General features: G+C 40.4%; 1 protein-coding gene across 1 annotated transcript in view; it reads left to right on the plus strand.

The window, feature by feature from the left end:
• Nucleotides 1–21,218, plus strand: part of LOC130031062 (cytochrome P450 2J2-like) — a 36,439-nt gene that overhangs the window by 13,100 nt on the left and 2,121 nt on the right. The window contains exons 5-8 of the mRNA XM_056122302.1: nt 1,383–1,559; nt 7,095–7,236; nt 10,846–11,033; nt 13,432–13,570. Of these exons, the coding sequence (XP_055978277.1) occupies nt 1,383–1,559; nt 7,095–7,236; nt 10,846–11,033; nt 13,432–13,570 (646 nt within the window). The remainder of the gene's footprint in view (nt 1–1,382; nt 1,560–7,094; nt 7,237–10,845; nt 11,034–13,431; nt 13,571–21,218) is intronic.

Genomic DNA, 21,218 nt, shown 5'->3' on the forward strand with positions numbered 1-21,218 from the left:
GGGAGCACCATGATTATAAGCAAGAACAAATAATTAAAGACAAATTTGACAATAGTAATTCATATGTACTGATATTGTGCAAGGAATTTGACTGATTTAACATTTTTACTATTATGAATCCGCACATCTCTAGGTATGTGTTCAAGATGCTTGACAGGAATAAATAAAATAAATCCAGTTCTGGATATAAAACAGGTGACCTCAACTCATATGGGACAAATTTTTCCCTAAAAGATTTGTCAGTTTTTTAAAACCCAACATAATGGCTAAGATTATCAAGAACTTAAGCATAATTAATAAGAGACTACTCACATGCTTCAAGGAAATCAGAATAAATACTTTTTAGAAAGGCTCTGCTGTGCAGGCGGGATACTCTCGGTAGCTTGCCGGGCTCTCCGAGAGGGGCAGAAAAATCTAACTCGGGTCTGCCGCGTCCAAGGCAAACGCCCTACCACTGTGCTATCACTCCAGTCCAAGAAAATAATAGAAAGGATAAATGAAACCAAGATCAGAACTTTCAAAGGAATCAACAAACTTAAAGACTTAGTTACACTAGTGAGGGCAAAATAGAGAGATACTAAATAATCATATTAGACAGGAATTACAGCAGATACCTAAAGAAAAAAACCAGGATTGAAGAAGGTTACAATGAACAACTTTATACCATTAAGCTGTAGAATCTAGGAGAAATGAACGCATCTTTAGAAAGATACAACCTCTCAAGTCTGAATCAGGATAAAAAGAAAAACTGACAAATCAATTACAAGTAAGGAAACACAACTGTCACTGTCACTATCATCCCATTGTTTATTGATTTGCTCGATTTGCTCGAGTGGGCCCAGTAACATTGTGAGACTTGTTACTGTGTTTGGCATATCGAATACATCACGGGTAGCTTGCCAGGCTTTGCTGTGCAGGAGAGATATTCTGGGTAGCTTGCCAAGCTCTCCAAGAGGGGTGGAGGAATCCAAGTCGGTTCAGCCATGCCAGCCACGTGCAAGGCAAATGCCCTACCCGCTGTGCTATCGCTCCAGCGATACTTTAAAATATTCTCTAGAACAAAGCCCAAATTCAGATGGGTTTACTAGTGAATTCTATAAAATTTCAAAGAATATATACCATATATACTCCTGAAACTCTTGCAAAATATAGAAAAAAAGTGAATACTTCCTAAAAATTTAAATGAAGACAATATTACCTTAGAAATAATGCGGAAGTGTTCTGCCAGTAGCATACAGAGATAGGAGAGAGATATGAAGAGTAAATATCACTCTATTTTAAACAAAGTAAGCAAAAAAAGTAAAACAAATGTTTCTATTTTCTTAAAGTATAAAAGTATTATACTACATTGTCTCATTGAAGATTTTCTTTTTCTCAACCAGCTTTATAACGTATTTCCAAGGATAATGAATTTATTACCTGGATCCCATCAAACACTCTTTAAAGACTGGGAAAATCTGAAATTGTTTGTTGCTGAAATGATTAAAAACCACAAGAAAGACTGGAATCCTGATGAAACAAGAGACTTTATTGATGCATATCTCAAGGAAGTAGAAAAGGTGAGGAAACCAAAGTTATTCATAAAAAGCAATGAGGCAAACTACTTTTCTATTTATGTGGCAACAAATTACAAATCATCACAAACTCAGTGACTTGAGAAACTAATTTGTTTTCTTACAACTCTGGACAAGAGTCTGAAACCAATTTTACAGAGCTAAAGTTAAGTTGTTGTAGGACTGGGACTTCAGAGGACCGTAGAGGAAAGTTTGTTTTCTGGAAATTTCTATCTTCTAGGAACTGCCTAGGCTTTTTCTTATAGCCTCAAATCAGAAGTATAGCAGCCCTCTGCTATCATCCTTACATCTGTCTTATGAAAACTCTTGTAGCTGGATAGGTATTTATATAATTGTCTAGGGTTATTAGGATTACCCAGATCATATTCAAATGCTTTATCTAAATCACACCTGCTAGGTCCTTTTTATCCATTTAGACTGATATCACCAATTCCAGTGATGAGTGCAGGAGATTGAAAAATAACAAATATTTCATGAACTGTGGGCATGGCGTTAATTTGGGATTGATGACACAAACAAAAATACGTAAGGGTTTAATTGTTGATTTCAGGAATAGGAATGCCCAAACACTGATTGCTTTTTAATCTTTTGTCCTTGTTAAAACTTACTATCACTGAGGTAAATGACTTACCATGCTGCTGTTATTTATGCCTTAGGTATGCAACATCACTGTACTACACCTATCACTAAATTGCTAATATCCCTTTACTACTGTTCATATGTCCCTGTTATTTCCCCACTTCCACCCAACGCCTCCTCCCCTCACTGGGTAACCTCAGTTCTGTTAGAGCACTGAGTATTTGTTTTCACTGCCCATGTTTAGTTCCTTGCTTTGTTTCCTTTATATACTACATATGTTTGATTGGGTGTTAGTTTTTTCCCATCTGACTTACTATACCTAATATGACACGGTCTAGTTCTATCCATATTTTATCTTTCTTACAGCTAACTAGTATTTCATTGTACATACACACCATCATTCCCTTGCCTACTCATCCAGTGTTGGGCGTGTGGGTTGTTTGGATTGTGACTACTATAAACAGTACTACAAGGAACATCAATGTGCATATATCTTTTGAAGTATTGTTTCTGTGTCTTTGGGGCACAAGATTCCAAGGTTTGAAGTCACTGGATCATATGGATAATTTTATTTTCAATTTTTAGGAGAGACCACACCTAGCAAACTCAGGGCTCTATGCTTCAGGATCACTCCTGGTGGTGCATGGGGGACCATATGTGGTGTTAGAGATCAAACCAGGTGTAGGGTAAGCACCTTAGTCCCCATGAATTCTCTCCAGGTTCCATTTTCAATTTTTGGAAAGGTCTTTTTACTGTTTTCCACAGAGAATGACCAGGTTATACTCTCATAAAGAATAAACGAGTGCGACTTTTTAATCACCTCCACTAGTTGTTTTCAGACTTCTGAATATAGACTCATCCCACTGTTGTGAAAAGATATCTTACTGTATATTGATTTACATTTCCTGCTAATCAATGCTGATGGGCACTTTTTGTCTGTTTCCATTTTAAATTTTGTTTCTATTTAATGTTTCCATATATATGCATGAATATTTTATACACGTGTACATATATATGTGGAAATTCTTCCCCCTCCCTTTTTTCTTTTTTTTTAATTTTTAATTTATTTATTTATTGAGTTACTGTGGGAAAAGTTACAAAGCTTTCAGGTTTAAGTCTCGGTCATGCAAATATCAAACACATTTCCCTTTACCAATACTTATTTTTCACCACGAAGAACCCCAATAACCCCCCTCCCAACCATCCAAATGCATGTGAGGCAGATGAATTCTAATTAACACTCTATCTACTTTGACTAGATTCATTGTTTCGACAAAAGATGCACCATTATTATTTAGAGTTTACACCCCCAAATCAGATATGCTGAAAAGGCATTGTGAAATAATTTTTTTTCTACAGCTGGTCATAAGAATCAAACAATGTCGCGCAGCTGCAATAGCGATTTTGGATTTCTGGTATTTTACTTATTAACCCTGGAAGTATTTCTGCTGAGAGTCAGATAGTTATGAGATTGGTTTCTGTGCTCTTGAGCCATTGCCGTGCCAGAGAGCAGCTCGTGGGGGGCAACTCGTGATCTCGGTAGGGTGTATATTATTTATAAAAAATAAATAATTTTATTTGTTCATTAATGTTTTTGCTTTCTTAGATAATGGAGTGGAATCATTGTCTTCTTTACTATTTTCCATATCTACTCTCACCTACAGGAGCCGTACACACAAGGAAAAAAGTAATTCCTCTTAAATCACTGCTTTACTATTAGTTATCCATACTATCAACCTCTTGCTTCATGTCCCAATAAAAAACACAATATAAGTCATATATCGCAGTTTAGTTTCAAGATATTTCATCATTTTCTTGTTTATAAGTAGTCAGGGGAAGCTGCTTCCCCTCCCTTTTTTAAAATTGAATACCATGAGATACAAAGTTACAAGCTGTTCATGAACAGGTTTCAGTCATACAATGTTCCCACACCTATCTCTCCACCAGTGTACATTTCCCACCACCAATGTACCAAGTTTCCCTCCCACCCTCCCCACCCCCACACCCATCTCTATGGCAGGAAATTTCCTTCTTTCTCTCTCCTCTACTTCTCGTGGTTATTTTGAAATTGTATTTAATTTCTGTCTTTAAAGTCTCTCTCCTTTAGGGTATTATGGTTTGTGATGCAAATACTGAGAGGTTATCATATTTGTTCCTTAACCTACTTTCAGAATGCCGTTCTTATCCAGAGTGATTATTTCCAACTGTATGTCAAACTTCTTAAAACCAATGATCTCAAATAAGATTATGAAAATCAATTTGAAATTAATATGACAATCATTCTCCCCCTTTTAGTTTTGCTGCTTTGTACAACTGTGATTGAGAGAATATTGATTGGCATAAGCTGGGTGGAAGATAAAACCTATTGCTGGAGCGATAGCACAGCAGTAGGGCGTTTGCCTTGCACGCAGCCAACATGGCTGATCCGAGTTCAATTCCTCCACCCCTCTCAGAGAGCCCGGCAAGCTACCGAGAGTATCTCGCCCACACAGCAGAGCCTGGCAAGCTCCCCGTGACGTATTCGATATGTCAAACACAGTAACAACAAAGTCTCCAATGGAGACGTTACTGGGCCCACTCGAGCAAATTGTTGATCAGTGGGAGGGCCTTTACTTTACTTAAAGAAAAAAAAATGATTCAACCACAAGTTGAATGCAGTTCAGTTTGTACTTTGTGTCTGCAAGAGAATTTACAATAGCTAGTTGTTTTTGCTTATTATATAGAAGCACATAGAAACAAGATGATGTACCTATTGTCCTAAGTCTTCTTTAAAGAAATGTGTGAAAATATGGTAAGAGAATACTTTCTGTCATTCAATAGAGGTCTTTTTCTATATATCATCACACACGGTGATGATCAGGAATTATTCCTGGCAATGCTCAGGGGTCCATGTGTAATGCTGAGGATTGAATCCAGGTTGGATGCATGCAAGGCAAATGACCTTTCCACAATACCCCCAGTACTATCTCTTCAACCCCCTTTGTTTTAACCACATTTTCTTTTGCAGTACACATGCTTCATGGCTTGATATAATTTTATTTGTTCATTAATGTTTTTGCTTTCTTAGATAATGGAGTGGAATCATTGTCTTCTTTACTATTTTCCATATCTACTCTCACCTACAGAAGCCGTACACACAAGGAAAAAAGCAATTCCTCTTAAATCACTGCTTTACTATTAGTTATCCATACTATCAACCTCCTGCTTCATGTCCCAATAAAAAACACAATATAAGTCATATATCACAGTTTAGTTTCAAGATATTTCATCATTTTCTTGTTTATAAGTAGTCAGGAGAAAAAAATTCTAAGTTGGATATCTACCCTAAAACTGCAGAATCCCTCAGGCTAATATACAAATAAAACTGTAGCACTGTAGGCACTGTCCTCCATTGTTCATCGAATTGCTTGAGCAGACACCAGTAACGTCTCCATTGTGAGACTGGTTGTTACTGTTTTTGGCATATAGAATATGCCATGGGAGCTTGCCAGGCTCTGCCTTGGGGGTGGAATACTCTTGGTAGCTTGCCAGGGCTCTCCAAGAGGGACGGAGGAATCAAACCCGGGTTGGCCACATGAAAGGCAAATGCCCTACCCACTGTGCTATAACAACATAGTTTCAAATATATGAGATTACCTGTTTTATGGACGTTTGCTAAATAAGTGAATTTTCTCATCTTCCCTTTTATTTTACTTTTCCAAGACCATATTCATAGATGCATCAATTTCTCAACCATGGATGATACTTCACTCAATATCTGGTATGCAAGTATGGGATAATATATCGGAAACATGTTGAAAAATTAAACTTCCAGCAGAAGATTGTAAAGATAATGGATTTTATGGTGTTGGGTTTTAGAATCCACGAATCTTATCTAGAAAAAAATGATTAATGTAAAGATATGAAAATAATAGGACATAAGATAAAATAAGTTTAGTCATTATGGAGCAGATGTTTATATGTATAGTGTTTGCTATGTATCTGTGCATCTTATATAATTTATAAATGTCATCTTTGAGAGGTGTTTGTGTCTATACTTATGTTTTAAAAATAGGAAATCAAAGAACAAAGTTTTTATGTGACTATGTGACTATTATTGGAACTCAAGTCTATCCTCTGCACTAACAACTTCTGATTCCCCTCTACTAATATCTACAGCCAAAGAAAAGTGATAAAAATGGTTGTTTGGAACTAATCCCGGCCACTGTTGGGTGTTAGTCTCCTATTTTGTTACTTTATGTTCCCCAGATGAATGCAATATTTCTATGTCTATCTCTCTCTTTCTGACTCATTTCACTTAGCATGATACTTTCCACGTGGTACCACTTGTATGTAAATTTCATGACTTCATCTTTTCTAACAGCTACATAGTACTCCATTGTGTAGATGTACCAAAGTTTCTTTAACCAGTCATCTGTTCTTGGGCACTCAGGTTTTTTCCAGATTCTGGCTATTGTAAAAGGAAATGGGCACTGGTGGAGGGATGGGTATCTGATCATTGTATAATTGAAACCCAAGCACAAAAATTTGTAAGTCTACAACTGTATCTCATGGTGTCTCACTAATAAATTTTTTTTTAAAAAAAAATGGTTGTTTGGAAGGACCTGAAGGAGTACAGGGGTCAGGATACTTGCATTGCAGGTGGCCTACCATTTTGCAAACCATCACCAATTGTAGTCTCACAAGCAGTGCCATAAGTATCCCCTGAGTACAGAGCCATGAGAAGTTGTCTTGATTTCCATCCACCAAAGCTAATAAGTGTCCTGCTCTTGAAGTGGGGTGCTGCTGCTGATGTCCCTGTAGCCTATTCTTTCTGGAAGAACAGAACAAAATTGTTTTCTCCTGGGGCTGTTTTCTCCCATGTTTATACTAGGATGAAGGCCCCAGTGTTGTGACAACCAAGATCCCTATAAATTAACCCTGAAGCATTGTGTTTTCTAGCATAAAAGTGACAACTCTTCCAGCTTCGATGAAGAAAACCTCATCTACACCACCCTGGACCTCTTCTTTGCTGGCACTGAGACAACTTCAACCACACTGCGCTGGGCTCTGCTCTATATGGCTCTCTACCCAGACATTCAAGGTGAGCAAGGATGAAAGGGCACCCGGGCCAGGACAGCAACATGCCTCCTGGGACATAAGAGAGCCTGGAAAAAAGGAAAGACAGGTCATTAGGTCAGGAGACCATTTATGCAGACTTGAGAACAACCACATTCCTCAATTCTTCGGTCAGGATTTATTTCCCACAAATCACAAGAAATCACAAATTATCCTGTTAATCGTCGATTGCCTCGAGCAGGCCCCAGTAATGTCTCCTTATATTCAAGGCTCTTTAGAAGAATGAGACCCATCATTGTTACTGGTATTTGGCATATTGGGTATGACACAGGGAGTTTGCCAGACTCTGCCGTGTGGGCAGGCTACATTCGGTAGCCTGCCAGTTTGTCCAAAGTAGGAATGAGATAATAGGATGTCGCGCGGCCACGAATGCGGGGCAGGAGACTGCACTGTTCTTCTTCCGGGAGCTGGTTTTTATAGTCTCTGAGTCTTGGCCGTTGATGGGATTACACGGTGCCAGGGGGCGTTGGTGGGTGTGACCCCCGCCTACTGGAATTTGGAGGATCTGGGTGGAGGATGTTCGGCCCAAATCCGAGTAGGCTTGGAGATCTCGGCCCCAGAACCCGCGTGACTTTGTCCCTCTGCCAGTACCTTCATGTGTGCAGAGAGTGGTCTCAGCATGGTGGTGGCTGGTCCTGGAGGTCTTTGGCTGCTGGAGCCCTGGTCGGGGCGGGGAGGAAAGCTCAACCCGCTCCCCTCCAAGGGGCCCCAGCGTCAGGCGCGGGGGCAGGAGACTGCCCACAAAAGAGAGAGAAAAAAAAATCAAGAAATCAAGAAAGCAAGAAGGAAAGAAAGCAAGAAAGGGAAAAAATGAAAAGGAAGGAGGAAGGAAGGAAGGAGGAAGGGAGGAAGGAAGAAAGGGAGGGAGGAAGGGAGGGAGGGAGGGAAGGAGGGAGGGAAGTAAGAAGGAAGGAGAATTGTCATTATAAGGAATTCCAGGAAACAGTTCCATTCTCATGAGAATTGGGTCCTGGTTTTTTCTCCTTTTGTATAATGACTCCCCATTGTCTTGTAGACAAAGTTATCTTGTAGATAAACCTCTTAGCCAATTTCTAAGCACATATCCTCTAATGAGCCCCTTCCTGAATATCTAACTTCTGCTTCACCCCACTGCAATGTGGCCTCCCTGAGCTACAAAAGTCATTTTCTCTCACCAAGAGCTATCATGCCTGTTCTATCTGCATGGAATGTCCTCATTTCCCTACTAGCTCTGCTTGAAGAATTAACTCAAACATAATTTCTTTTGAAATATTTCCTCACTCCTCCAGGAAAGACTGGCATTGTTTTTTTCTGGAGATGCTCTAATGCATCACTATAGTGGTGCTGCTCATACAAATTATATCATTTCCAATCAAATGCAGCGCATTCAAAGATGTGGCAATTAACAATCATTCCTCCTTCTCCAGGTTCCAAAGCAATTTGAGCACTTGAGAGGTGGAATCTCTTAGGATGTTTAGTTGAAGTCAGTTAACTTAGATTTACTATGTTATTAATAATAGTAGCTTATTAATGGAATATAAAATCAATTCTGTAAATCAATGTTAAATTTATTTCCCTAAAATAAGTTTAGGATTGATTTTAGTATTTGACTTGTACTAAGGGTGAGCAAATACCTGAGATGTACTTCCCTGAGGGAAAAAAGGAGGGATGTCATGGAGGATGTTAGTACTTTTTGTTTTTATTTGGGACCCATGACTGGTGATACTCAGGGGCTACCCCTGGTACACTGCTCAGGGGTTACTCGGTGCTACTCAGAGAAGCAAACAGTGTAAAGTTTCAAATCTCAGCATCCTGCAAGTATGCAGTTTAGCCAATGAGCCATCTTCTAAGTTGGATACTTATGTGGTGATTGTGATATGGGAGCTCAAACTTTGAAGAGGTGTGAAATTGCAGAGGGGTGAATTTCAAGATGTGTTCATTGTGTATTTCATTACTGACAAATAATTATGTAAACTAATGATATTTAGGTTTTTTAAACTTGTTCATGAAACATTATTTTCATATATGTTTTATATGTGCATATATGATTACATGCTTTAAATCATGATATAAAATGTGTTTGTAACATGAATAACTTGTTAAACTTTAATATCTATAAAATTAGGGTATGGATTTTGATTCTAGAATATTGTTCAAAAGAAACAGCTTAAAATTATAGTTTACTCCCACTTTCACAGGAATCACTATCACTATCACTATCACCCCGTTGTTCATCAATTTGCTCAAGCAGGTGCCAGTCACATCTCCATTTGTCCCTGTCACGTGCTAGTGTAGCCTGGTGGCATACTGGGGACTATTTCAGTGAGGACCATCATTATTACTGTTTTTGACATATTGAGTATGCCACAGGTAGCTTGCCAGGCTCTGCTGTGCGGGCGGAATATAGCAATATTATTCATAATATCTAAGAGGTGAAAGCCATCCAATTGTTATTGATGAGTTAATGATAAAGTATGGTATATTCAGTATATCCATACTATGGGATGTTACTTAGCCTTATAGGGGAAGGAAATTTCTGATACATGCTACTACATGAATGGAACTTGAGGGCATTAAACTACATTAGATAACTCAGTTATAAATGTCAAATACTGTGTGATCCACTTAGATGACTTGCTTAGCAGTCAAATTTATAGAAACAGGAAAAAATTACTGTAACCAAAAGCAAGAAGAACATCATGGGGAATGGGATTCAGTTGTGCACATCTAAGAAAGTTCTGGTGATTATATGCATAACAATGAGTATAGATTTTAACACTATTAAACAATAAATTAAAGTGGTCAAGTTTACATATTTTGTTACATATTTGTGTACATAAGAAGGAGAAGGAGGAGAAGGAGAAGAAGAAGAAGAAGAAGAAGAAGAAGAAGAAGAAGAAGAAGAAGAAGAAGAAGAAGAAGAAGAAGAAGAAGAAGAAGAAGAAGAAGAAGAGGAGGAGGAGGAGGACGAGGAGGAGGAGGAGGAGGAGGAGAAGAAGAAGAAGAAGAAGAAGAAGAGAAGGAGAGGAGGAGGAGGAGGAAGAGAAGGAGGAGGAGGAACAGGAGGAGGAGGAAGAGAAGGAAGAGAACGAGGAGGAAGAGGAAGAAGAGGAGGAGGAAAAGGAGGAAGAGGAGGAAGAGAAGGAGGAGGAAGAAAAGGAGGAAGAGGAAGAGAAGGAGGAGGAGGATTATCTGGAAAATCAAGTGTCTGGTGAAATAAAATTTTAGTATAGAAAAAAACAGACTTGAAGGCAGGACTTGCACTTTTATTGTATGGTTGCTCATCTAAATTAGCACATTTAAATCTGAAATCATCCTTAAGATAAAGGTACATTCATCCTCACTTATGAGAGAAATAGATTCTTAGAGTTTATATAATTTGTAGTAGAAATGTTGTAGAACAAAGTTTACCAGGTGTTTTGTCATATACCAAGGTACACTTTCTACTCTAACATTCCTCCTGAAAAATTTGGAGTTTATATGGGATACTATAACTTTAGCCATTTTGATAGATTCTAGTGATTCCTAATGTAAGTAGAATCAAGGGAAGCTATGGAATTATCCTACAATAATAGAATCTTCTCTTCCTTTCCAGAAAAAGTACATGCTGAGATCGACAGAGTGATTGGCCAGACGCAGCAGCCAAGCATGGCCCTTCGAGAGTCCATGCCCTACACCCATGCAGTGGTCCACGAGGTGCAAAGAATGGGAAACATCATCCCATTGAACGTGCCTAGAGCAGTAGCAGCAGATACCACCCTGGCTGGGTATCACATGCCCAAGGTAGCGAGAGGCTCCCAGTCTCATTTTTCAAGCTCACTTTTTATATACTAAAAATCTGAATGTGAGATTCTTTTTCTAAAGAGTCACATAAAAAGGAAGGAAGATATTTTATATAAGATCTAATACTGGAGGGGGTTTTGTTCACATGTGTCTTAGAACACGAGTCAACTTGTTATTAATGACTTATGAAAAGGAGGGAGATTCCTAGGTGAAATGTTTAATCAAAACTGGATTTGGTTAAATATTGACTTTCTTGGCTGACATTCTTAAGTATTTCCTGTATGAAATCTGTGGATGAATCTTTGTGAAATGCAGCAGGCAGATTTCTCTGTCCAGTTTTGCCATGGAATCCTTTGTTGTGACTTGGCAGAACATTTTGTGATACATGGAACCTGTCAGATTTATCGTGCAAAATTCTGCACAATTCTATATTAAAACAGGAAGGGATGTTGCTGAAGCACAGTGGGCAGAACACTTTACTTGCATGAAACCAACCTAAGTATGAGCCATGACATCTTTGGTCTCTTGAGCTCTACCAGGAGTGATCCCAAGAGTAAGCCCAAAGCACTGCTCAATGTGGACCAAAAGAAAACGCAAAAATAAATGAAAGGATATTTGAGACCACTCGTATCAATTTAATGTCATATAGAATTTCCAAAAAATAATACAACTTTTTTTTAGCTTTTTCATAGATTTCCTTGATCAGACTAACCTACAGGGAAAGCAATCCAAGTGTGTGCGATACTAATTATTAGAAAGGTAAAGAAAGAAACCAACAGTTACAAAGCAGTGATTATGCACTGTAGAGTATACAAAGTTTTTTACACATGTGTTAACCAGTGCTCAGACTAACTATTGTTCTCATTTTATAATTGGGAAGTCAAAGCTTAGTGATAGTAAACTTGTGTAATCCCTTCACTGTACAGTGAAAAGAGTTCTAACTCTGATCTGATATATTCTGTCTGCTGGAGTTGTTTTATTTGACTTTAAGACATCTAGCCATCTTTTTCATTTGGTCTGTATTAACTTCCTTGTCCTCAATAAAGAAAATTCTATTCCGCCCCCCCCCCTCGCCCACCCCCCCCCCCTTCACCTGTATCAGCAGATGGCTTTCCTCTGCCCCCTAGCGGCTCCTCTGCATACTGTACAATCACAGCACTACTTGACCTCCATCACACCTCCCCTGTGATTCCTGTTTTTCTGTGTCTGTGTATGTTCCTACCTGGGGTTGATGTCAAGGGACAGAACCAGGTGAAGACATCCACTGGACACCACTTGGTCAATGTCCCTACAGAGCCAGACCAGCTATTGAAGTCACTATTGTATTCACTTAAAAAAAATGCAAGAAAAACACACTGTCCACACTGTCCTCCCATTGTTCATTGATTTGTTCGAGCGGGCCCAGTAACGTCTTTATTTTTTTTTTGAGACTTGTTACTGTGTTTGGCATATTGAATATGTCATGGGTAGCTTTCCAGGCTTTGCCGTGCGGGCAAGATACTCTCAGTAGCTTGCCAGGCTCTCCAAGAGGGGGTGGAGGAAGCGATCCCGGCTTGACCGGCCTGGCTGGCTGCGTGCAAGGCAAACGCCCTACCGCTGTGCTATCACTCCAAGAAAAACAAACGTTATTATATATAAATATAAAGGACAAGATTGGCGGGAGGACATTCAGGAAGATGGGTTATATATGCACCATCCCATCCTGGACAAAGGAGCAAGGTGCAGGGGTCAGAGTAATTAAGGGAAAGTAGATAGCACACAGAAAGATAAAAGAGCAAAATTATTAAACAATTGTTTGCTTTTGAATATCAATTCATTCCATTCCAAGAATCCAGTCGATCTTAACCAATTTCCTATCATAAAAATCACTTTTTAAAAAGATCGTTGGTTTACAATATTATAAACTTTGAGTTGAGTAGCTTCCAACTGAATACATAGCTAAACCACATTACATCCAGCAGTCATTAAAGTTCTCCTGTCACCACACTATCAAATTCATTTTCTTTACCTATTCTTCCCACTTTCTGCCTCCTCTAACTCGGATAAGCACCATATTTTCCATGTTCTATTATCGTGGGTATTTTTCAATTCATTTACATTGGTTTTTCAGTATATCTATGAGTAATAAACCATCCGGAAATTGTCTTCCACTTCCTGACTTGCCTCATTCAGTATAATAACTTCAAGTTCCATTTATTTTACCCCCAAATGACACAAATTCATATTTCTAATCACTGACTTAGATTTCCTGGAGTAGACAGGCCAGAGTGTATTTATGCAGCCTCCTGATTTGGGTATTTATGTTAGTTTCAGGTTCTGCCTGTTGTGGATAAGACTGTTATGAACATTGGGTGGTTATATCCTGTCTAATGTGCTTAACTTTCTGTGCTTTCTCCAGGGGACCTTGGTCTTAACCAACCTGACAGCTCTACACAAAGACCCTGTGGAGTGGGCCACCCCTGACACATTCAATCCGGAACATTTTCTGGAGAATGGACAGTTTAAGAAAAGGGAAGACTTCCTGCCTTTCTCCATAGGTGAGTTGTAATTCAACATAGAAGGATGGCCCAGAGTTTGTCTCACAGCCCTTTCCTCTTCTCCTCCCTGGAACCCTTTGGTTTAGTTGGAATGTGTCCAGAGATCCCTGCCCAGCCGACCATTGCTGTAGGCTGCCTGAGTTCCTAGTCCTCACTTGCCTCTGATGCAGATTTCAGTCTCACTATGTCCAGTTGTCCTAAACACAGGGAACATAGACTCACACCTGATCTATTGCACACAGTAAAAACTGGACACTTGACATCTTTAGAGTATTTTTAAATGCTCATTTCATTCACTTATAACTAGAGGAGGAGCGAGCAAGAGCCATTATTTCTCATTCTGAGCACTCAGAGTACCTTCCAGGGCTTACCCATGTCAATGGGAGTTTCTCTATACATTTTTTCCACAAAAAGTTATTTGTCTTTCTTCACATTAATTCATTTAAAAATACTATTTAATATAATGACACAACTTGAAATTAACAAAAAGAAATTCAGTGGAAACTCTTTCTTCTATGTTTAAAGTATCCACTTTTAAAAGGAGAGCTTTATTTGTATTAGAAAACAAATAACAGAACTTTGCCATAAATTGCAGGTATTGATTTAGATACATTGCACAGCTTATTTCAAATAATTGTCCAATTTCTTCACTCTATAAATATTTCCTGGCATTTATTGTGTGGTAAGCACTCACTTCTGAAGATCTTAAAATGAATGAAGTAGAAAGGAAAAAAAAACTACTCTTACTAAATATGTTTCATGTTTCACAAGGCTCCAATTTTTATCACTGAAGATAAGGAATTTGAAAGTGACTAACCATGGCTTCTAAAGTCATAAAATTTATGCAGCAGAGTTAAAAGTCAGTCTTAACCATATTTATTAAAAAGTAAGCCAGTAGCAATCTTTCCGAAAAGATATAACAATAAAGAACCTATATTGTAGAATACATAATAGTTTGCTTGTCATTGAATGATATATTTTTTCTGATATAGGAGATATATTTTTATGATGATGTGTGGCTCAGAAAGAAGGGAACTGGAATTTAAATCCTAGGTACTGTGATCCACAGCTCATGTTTTCCCATTATGCTGTAGGATTCCCATCCTGTTCGTTGTGATTAGACTATGTTTGATTTTCTTCATCTGGCTCATTGTCACACTGCATAAGTCAGTTTCTAATATGGCAGCCAATATGAGACCTAGGAATGCTTTTAGTTCTGACTGTTTTAGCTTAAGTTTTGTGTTGCAGCTCAAAGTTTCAGCTGTACAAGATAAATGGTAGAGGTATCTTCTAATGTCCTCAATCTTTTTGCCATAGTCATTCACAGAGGTGGTTAAAAAGACCCCACACTCCATGCAACACACACTGTAAATACAGAAATATATAACTCCAAGATTTTTCCCCAGACCTTACTCTATGTGTCTTTCCCATCTTGAAGATTTTATGTTTTTTATATGTAGCATTTGTAATAAATCAGTCACTTAATCACTTAACTTCCCGTTAGTCGTCGATTTGCTCAAGCGGGCGCCAGTAACGTCTCCATTTGTCCCTGTCGCGTGCTAGTGTAGCCCAATGGCATCTGTTCGCTCCGGAAACATGAAGGGCCTCAAACCGATCGTTCATGATCTTGACGAAGAAGTCTGACCATCTGGTAGATGGGCAGCCACGCGGTCTTTTGACATCCCGTGGAATCCAGTCGGTAACAGCTCTAGTCCAGCGGTCGTCTTTAAATCTCATTACGTGACCAGCCCATCTGATTTTCGACACCTCGGCAAATGAGACAGCGTCCCTGATTCTTTATTGTCGACGGATGTCAGAACTCCAGATTCTTTCTCTCATTTGAGTGAAACGTGATATTCCAAGCATAGCTCTTTCTATTCTTCTTTGGGAGACCTGAATAGCGTTCTCATCTTGTTTGCGTAGGGCCCAGGTCTCTGAGGCATATGTTAATGCAGGAAGAACAGTGAAATCAAAGAGATGTGCCCGGAGCCAGAGGTTCTTCGTCCTCTTAGCTATTTCTTCAACATTCTTGAAGGTGTTCCAAGCCGCTCTCTTCCTCCTGCACAGCTCGGGTGCCAGGTCATTTGTCATGTTGACCTCTCGACCTAGGTACACATGGCTGTTGCATTCGGAGATGGTCGTTCTGTTGAGAGCGAATGGGGCATCAGGAACAAGGCTGTTTCTCATAAACATTGTCTTCGTTGTGTATTCGATATGCAAAACCGTAACTACAACTGGTCTCATTCACCTGACCCTGAAGGCTTCACCGACATGGCAGCACTGAGAAGGATGAGAAAGGAGAGGCCGACAAAATCTCAAGGCCAACCTAGGCTGCCACAACGAAGGAAGACAAAAATGATTGTCTGTACTTTCAATGCACGTATGCTAGCATCAGATGCATCCATCGAGGACCTGATGGTACAAGCGCGAATGATCAAGTACGACATCATTGGTCTGACCAAGACAAGAAGGCACGAATCTCACCATGCTGTTTTCGACACTGGAGAAGAATTGTTCCTCGGAACATGCGATAAAAGAGGTGTTGGAGGCTCGGTGTCCTTGTCAACACAAACTTGACCAAGAGCATTGATTCATTCGAATGCCTAACAACCCGAATCGGACGTTTACATTTGAATAGATGTGGCTCACTGCCTGCAGTTTCTATCTTCGTTGTCTACGCACCAACATCTCATTATGATGAAAGAGAAATAGAGAAGTTCTACATGGAGCTAGAGAAGTTCTATAAAGAAGACCACACCTTCTACAAGATCATTGTGGGTGATTTTAATGCCAAGATAGGACCGAGAAGATCAGCTGAAGAACTTCACATCGGGACCCATGGCCTAGAATGGAACGAACAGGCTGAGAGACTGTCTGAGTTCATCATGTCAACCAAGACCATTCATGGTAACTCACAGTTCCAGAAGGCAGAATCTAAATGATGGACATGGGAGTCTCCCGGTGGACGATTCCACAACAAAATAGACCACATCATATTCAATCGACGATTTTGCCTGACTGATGTCACTGTTGTCCCAAAATTTCGAACGGGATCGGACCACCGTCTCCTTCGTGCAAAATTCTACTTCACAGAGCGGGGAGAAAGGGCTGCAAAGTTCAAAAAGAGAACTCCCAGAATGACCACCAACTGGGAACTCTTTGGTACTATTGCAGCAACTTGGGAAGATGCCATTGTTGACAACATTGACGAGGAATACGATCAACGGGTTCAGCACCTCCATGAATGTGCGAGGAACGCCAAGAGAGAGATAGCCACAAAAAATCGCCTATCTTCGAAAACTCTTGAGCTAATTCGCCAGCGTGGTTTGGCGCATGCCTCAGGCAACCGCAAGCTAACGTCCGAGCTCGCAAAGCAGTGCAGAGATGCGATCAAGGAAGACCTCAAAGAGAGAAGAGCAGAAGTACTGGTAGATGCGGCAGAAGCCGGGAGAAGTATTCGTAACGCCCGCCTGTCCTTCGCCAACTACAAGACCAAGATGACTGCCCTCTGACGTCCTGATGGATCCATCACATCCTCCAGAATGGCAATGGAGAAGATTATCCATGACTTCTTACTCAGATCTCTTTGATAGCCATGTCCACTTGCCGACATACCAAATTCCACAGGATGGATATGTCGTTCCCAAGTTCTCCCTTCCGAAATCCGACACGTCATTTCGTCGGTAAAGAAACAAACAGCACCCGGCCCAGACAAGGTCAGACCTGAACACCTGAAGAACCTGCCATCAGAACTCATCAATACACTGGCTCAGCTCTTCACTCGTTACCTATCTGAATGCAAGGTTCCGTCCCAATGGAAAACCAGCAGGACCGTACTACTGTTCAAGAAGGGAGACATCCATGACATTGGCAACTATCGCCCGATCTGCCTTTTGTCTGTCATCTACAAGTTGTTCACTCAAGTCATCCTAAATAGGATTGGCAGAACACTAGACGAAGGACAACCATGCGAGCAAGCAGGGTTCCGCAAAGGATTCAGCACCATCGACATCGACCATATCCACAGGATAACCAAGCTCATTTAGGTTTCTCGGGAGTTCAAGATGCCGCTCTGTTTAACGTTCATTGATTTAAAGAAGGCCTTTGATTCTGTTGAGATGGAAGCGGTCATTGAAGCCCTAGCCAATCAGGGCATTCAAGCCCAATACATCAGGATCCTCCGTGAGCTGTATTGCGGATTCACTACCAGGATCTCACCATTCTACAAAGAAGTGATCGTTGATGTCAAGAGAGGGGTGCGGCAGGGTGATACCATTTCACCGAAACTCTTCAGTGCCACCCTCAAGAACATCATGCGACAACTGGACTGGGAAGGAATGGGAGTGAAGATAGATGGTCGGCAACTACAACACCTCCGCTTTGCTGATGACATTGTTTTAATAACACCAGACATCAGCCAAGCGGCACAAATGCTTGCCGACTTTGACCGTGAGTGTGGAAAGGTAGGACTACAGCTGAATCTTACGAAGACAATAAATCAGTAATCTATTAAAAATAAAACAAAAACAAAGTTTCAGCTGTGTATTTCAATTTCTAGTACTGGTGCTTTGCCGCTGACATTTATGTTATTCCATGTGAGTCACAGACTTCATCTGCAAGCAAATTACCTCATTTCACCCTAATGGCAACTTAGTTAAAGTTAGACAGAAAAAGGGTAGGCATTTCTTTTCTTCATATAAGGAAACTAAGAATGAATAAAAGTTATTCTTCATGCAGCATCTTGTGACTAAAGAACAGGCAGATTAGGTCAGAGGACTCAAGTTTTCATAGTATTGGTCTAGTAAAACTAGAATACAACTCACCTGCGATAGCACAGCGGTAGGGCATTTGCCTTGCATGCAACTGGCCCGGGAGAGTGGGGTTCAATTCCTCCGTCCCTCTTGGACAGCTGGGCAAGCTAACGAGAGTATCTCACCTGCATGGCAAAGCCTGGCAAGCTCCCCGTGACGTATTCAATATGCCAAACACAGTAAAAACAAGTCTCAAAATGGAGACGTTACTGGGCCCGCTCGAGCACATTGATGAACAATGGGAGGACAGTGCTACAGTGCTACTTAATACTATGCCATAGCTCTTCTACTTAATAATAACTGAGTTAAATATTATGCATTGGTTAACATATTGCTGCACAACAAACCTTCAATACCTATTAGCTTAAAACAAAAATATAGGGTCTCAGAGATATTATAGGAGTTAACGTACCTGCTTTACAGGTAGTTACACCTTGTCTAATCTCCAACATCTCAGGTATACCACCAGGAGTGATCCCTGAGCACAGAGCAAGAGTAATCCTTGAGTACTACCAGTTGAGTAATCCTTGAGCCCTAACCCTCTCCCAAATAAATCAAAACAAAAAATATGTGTATATTACTTCAAAAATCTACATCTCAGCTATGTACCTCTGCTAATATCAACCTAATTTGTTCCTAATAAAAAGCTAGGGGAAACACAAACAAGAAGGTACAAGTTTCCTATAATTTAGCCTGCAACTTGGCAACAATACTTTCATTTCATATACATATATATATACACACACACGTGTGTGTGAATACCACACACACACACACGCATATATATATATATATATATATATATATATATATATATATAACACAGTTTCTTTACTGATTCTTCCTGTAACCAAGAGTGTGCTAATAGTAACTTCATTGTCATAGAGCTAAATGCTTAACCCTTGTGAAACCTGAGGAAAAGTCTCTCTCCTAATTATATTATGTAGTTAAGTACAGATACCAACACAACAGCTACTAGGAAGATTGCTTAATTTTTTTTGTTAATTTTGGGTCTGGGGTCACACCTGGTGCACAGGATCTATTCCTGGGAATTTTAATCTGTGTTTGTCACATGCAAATCAAGAAGCTTATATCCTGTATTATCTCTCCAGCCCTAGTAGATTGCTTTAAATATATTTTTACCTTAAAAGCATTTTCTGTTCCCAGGGAGAAAAAAAATCCACCCTCTGTAAATCTACCTGTCCTAAGTGAGCACACAGAAATGCCTTCCCCCCTCCCACCCCAGTCCCCTACAAACATATTCTCTCTCTCTCTCTCTCTCTCTCTCTCTCTCCCCCCCCCCAGAGGTGCTCAGGTGGTAAGCCCTACTTCTATGCCCAAAAGTGACCCTTGGCTTTGGTCAGTGTACCCCTCTTTGGCGCCTGAAATCACACCAGCGTGGCAGCCACCACAACCACAAATAAACCAAGTGCCTTCTCTTTTGTACTATCTCTCTGGCCCAGGATGACAAACATCTTGTTCTTCTTACACTGGTTACATCTACAGTTTTCTTTTTCCTACCTTCTGTTTCCTTTCTTCATGAAACATGCACTATTCAGGGAGACAATAGGTTATTACAACACACAGCAGAGATAATAGCCAGAATGGGGTGCTGTAGTCCAGGATGTGGTAACCAGTGGAAATCTGGAGCAGGAATGAGAGCACAAGTGGGGGGGGGTCTTCATAGAGAGGCCATGGCAGGACCAGAACTGAATTCCTGAATTCTCTGTAAGGAAGACAGATCTGGTGTAGGTCTCCTGAGTGATTACCCAAAAGAGGCTGGCAGGAAGTGGGGAGCAAGGGAGGAAGTTGAGAATACTATTGCTCCCTTGCTAGGATGGAGATGAGGAGGCTGGGACTCATAAAGCTTACCATGAGCATTGCAAGAACTCGAGTCCCACCAGTTCCACAAGGCAGCCTTCAAGTGTACCAGAAGGCCACTTGACCTGTAAGCACAGCACAGCACGGTCCTGTCCTGTCCTGTCCTGTCCTCCCATTGTTCATCGATTTCCTTGATCGGGCCCAGTAACATCTCCATTGTGAGACTTGTTACTGTGTTTAGCATATCGAATAAGTCACAGGGAGCTTGCCAGGCTTTGCCATGCAGGCGAGATACTCTCGGTAGCTGAGGGGTGGAGGAATCAAACTCGGGTTGGCCTGGTTGGCCATGATCAAGGCAGACGTATTACCCGCTGTGCTATTGCTCCACAGAATTCCAATTACAGCTAGGAGATATGGCCTTGGGCTGGAGCTTACTCTTTCCAGGAAAAGGAAAGTCAGTCCTGACTTCCGCTCATGTTTCACAAGTTTGTTCTTTGCCCTCTGTAGCACTATAGCACTGTCCTCCCGTTGTTCATCAATTGTTCAAGCGGGAACCAGTAATGTCTCCATTGTGCGACTTGTTGTTACTGTTTTTTGCATATTGAATACACCACAGGGAGCTTGCCAGGCTCTTCCATGGGGGGGTGGGATACTCTTGGTAGTTTGTCAGGCTCTCCGAGAGGGAAGGAGGAATCGAACCTGGGTTGGCCATGTGCAAGACAAACGCCCTACCCACTGTGCAATTGCTCCTCACAGAAAAATTTTGTAGCAGTCAGATAGTGAAATAAATAGTTTTATCCAGGGACTGTGAAGAGGGAGAGAGCAAGCCAATGAGAAAGAAGCCAGTGATGCATTTAAAAGAGAATGGAGAATTGTCCAGAGAGAAGAAAGTACTTCATAAAACAAAAGAAGTACACATCCCAAGTTGAGTTGCCAGCAGTTATTTTCCTTTCATATCAGAGGGTACCTCATAAAATAAAAGAAAGAATGTGCACATCCCATGCTGAGATGCAACT

Source organism: Sorex fumeus, unplaced genomic scaffold (genome assembly GCF_029834395.1).
Source record: "Sorex fumeus unplaced genomic scaffold, SorFum_2.1 ptg000045l, whole genome shotgun sequence".
Lineage (NCBI taxonomy): Eukaryota > Metazoa > Chordata > Mammalia > Eulipotyphla > Soricidae > Sorex > Sorex fumeus.